Raw genomic sequence first — 3038 nt, 5'->3', positions numbered from 1 at the left:
TCATACCTTCTACATGTACTAACTGCTCTCTCAACGGTTCAAGAAGACATACTTCCTACTTCCTGCGATATTCTTTTATTTTGTGACGCCTCTGGAGGAGCTTTGCTGCTTCACACTTCAAGTCATTCACTGTGAATGAAACATTTCCTTCAGACAGAGTGGAGGTGACATACAGTCGTTCTTTATTAGGAGCACATCGTCCTTTATAGAGTCAACACAGCGTACTGCATATACGATACATGCGTCATACATGAGCTCATACATAGAACATACAGAGATAAAGTGACGGTGGAGTTATATTCTGGGCATAAAGCACATCTCATGGTTATATTCTTTTCTTGACAGTTTGAAGCTTATTTACAGGAGAGCAGCTGCAGAATCAGCATCACTGATCAGAGCGAGTCCTCAGATGTGTAGAGGAACAGCCTCAGAGGACCTGTTGGAGCTCTCTATGTTCTCAGAGCCTGGCGTCGGGTCCATGAACACGGACAGAACACAACAATAACAGCACTGGTAGATACGTGGAGCTTCTGACCTCCTCAGAGCAGCTGGGCGACTTGCTGCTGATGAGCAGAAGCTGCAGCGTCCTTGTTTCCAACACGTCACGACCTTAGAAGCAGGAACATGCAACGACAGCAGCACATCTACAGACGGACACCAACACGCCTCGCCATGCAACATGTTTAGAACCCGGTAGTGAGGCAACCGGGTCATGCGTGGACAACTGCACTGAGCATGCATGCAATGGAACGTCCCTCCACCAGCGTCGGCTCTGGTTCGGACCGATCCGGTTGGTTGTGTGGTGAAGCTGAGCTCAGCTGGAAGCCTCCAGTGAGTCGGTGTGGCTGGTGCTGGTTCCCACCGGTAGAGGTCAGACCCGCTCCGGTTAACCCTCTGAACCCGGCTGCAGCTTCACGCTGTTTCTGCTCCTCCACTCAGGTTCGTGTTTCACCAAAGTCCTGCAGCTCTGTGGAACCAGAACCACGAAGGAGGAGGAGAGAGAACTCAGATGTCTTCTGTCAGCTTCAGACCTTCTCTGAGTCTGTCTGACTCGCAAACAATCGATTTATTTGTCATGAAATTCCACAAACATGCAGCTCAGACGGCGTGTGGGACTCGTAAAACCGCTGCATCAGCACGTCCAACGTGTTTCTACAGAAGTGAAACCCTGAAAACACACATTTAACTATTTACATTTTTACAGCCTCGAAGAACTCGTTCAGTCTGCTTCCTGTTTCTGTCGTCCTGAGTCTTCGTCACGTCAGTTTGTGTCTCTGTGCTCATGTGGTGTCCTGCAGATGTTGAACCATCTCCATGTCTCCAGACGGTTCCTCTCTGCTCATCAGCTGTAGAAAGATGTTCTACAGGATCAGAACCAGGAGGAGGACGGTTCTGGTTCTACAGGATCAGAACCAGGAGGAGGACGGTTCTGGTTCTACGTGATCAGAACCTGGAGCAGGAAGATTCTGGTTCTACAGGATCAGAACCAGGAGCAGGAAGGTTCTGTTTCTACGGGATCAGAACCTGGAGCAGGAAGGTTCTGGTTCTACAGGATCAGAACCAGGAGCAGGAAGGTTCTGGTTCTACGGTGATTTTGGGGACTTTTCAAACGTAGAATTAAATGATTTTACTTCACAGATGATACGTTCAGGGACTGCCTGACAGTTGGACATCTGAGCATTCTCTCTGTTTCTACAGACGGAGGCATTCTGGAGATTTCTTGTGAACAACTCTTTGGAAGCTGCAGCAGGTTTTGGGGTTCAGAGGATTAACTCGTGTCGTCTTTCCAACCAGGGACCAGCTGTCAGGGATTCACCTGTCGGACGTGACCATACGCAGCAGCTGATTGGCTCCCTGCTACCCACACACCTGTGAGGACCAGCTGCTGCGTTCAGGCAGAGCGTCCGTGTCACAGCACCATGGTGGGGATGTGGTGCACCAGGGAGGCCGGGTGAGGCACGGCGGTCAGCTGAGGCGGGTGAGACGGGGGAGGCGAGTGGACGCCGCCCCCCACCACCACCACGCCGCCCCCCGCGGCGCCGGCCTCCACGCTGGGCCGGTGCCGGGCGCTCTTCTGGTGCGCCCGCAGCCCGGCCAGCTGCGAGTAGGCCGACTGGCAGACGTGGCACTTGTAGGGGCGCTCGCCGGTGTGCAGCCGGACGTGGTTCCTCAGCGTGGACGACTGGCTGAAGCGGCGGTTGCAGAAGCGGCAGACGAAGGGCTTGTCCAGCGTGTGGATGCGCATGTGTGAGCGCAGGTTGCTGCGAGAGTTGAAGCCGCGGTGACAGATGACGCATCGCATCCGGCCGAGACTGGAGGAGGAGGAAGAGGAGGACGAGGAGGAGGAGGAGGAGGAAGAGGAGGAGCCCTCACAGGTGTGGAACTCATCTGTGGAGGAGAAAAAGAAGAAGAACCGTGAATTGATCTGAATCTGATGATGGCAAAACCAGGTCCAGTGTTCAGACTGAGACTCCTGGATGGACGTAGAACTGATCTGGTGTCAGGTTCTACCAGAACCCAGATGTGTTCTCCATCAAAAGGTGACCAAGTCACATCAAAGCTTCCAAAATGCCACAGAAACGCTCCCAGATGTTTGAAATGTGTCCAAAACGAAGCCGGATGTTGAAAAAAGACATGAAATCATCCAGAATCACAAAATGTTCACGATGACTCAAATAATTGTTCTAGATCACGTGAACGCCGTCCTGAAGGACTCAGACTGGTTCAGAATGACACCCGGACAATGTAGAACTGATCTGGTGTCAGGTTCTACCAGAACCCAGGCCTGTTCTGCCTCCTACATGTCATGTGTCTATCTGCTGGACTGACTCACATCGGTGTCGTTCCACCGTCTGTCCAGCAGGAGGCGCTGTGACTCCACCGCCTTCTCAGCCACAGCTCAGCTCCTCTGGGTCCGTTTACCTTCCCTTTATTCTGACCCAGCACTTGACTTTAGTGCTTTCCGATCAGAACCGCTGCAGCGCTGCAGCAGAGCCGGAGCGGAGCAAAGTCGTGTCCCCACTGCACACCCAACGTGT

General features: G+C 52.8%; 1 protein-coding gene across 1 annotated transcript in view; it reads right to left on the bottom strand.

Moving 5' to 3' along the window:
• Positions 1-1909: 1909 nt before the first annotated feature.
• The window catches only part of LOC103371524 (PR domain zinc finger protein 12-like), an 11775-nt gene continuing 10646 nt past the window's right edge, over positions 1910-3038 (bottom strand). Inside the window, exon 5 of the mRNA XM_008300875.1 lies at positions 1910-2431. Coding sequence (XP_008299097.1) covers positions 1910-2431 — 522 coding nt within the window. The remainder of the gene's footprint in view (positions 2432-3038) is intronic.

Source organism: Stegastes partitus, unplaced genomic scaffold (assembly GCF_000690725.1).
Source record: "Stegastes partitus isolate 25-593 unplaced genomic scaffold, Stegastes_partitus-1.0.2 Scaffold1602, whole genome shotgun sequence".
Classification (NCBI taxonomy): Eukaryota; Metazoa; Chordata; class Actinopteri; family Pomacentridae; genus Stegastes; species Stegastes partitus.
The sequence above is the reverse complement of the archived record's forward strand: the minus strand, read 5'-3'. Positions and strand labels throughout refer to the sequence as shown.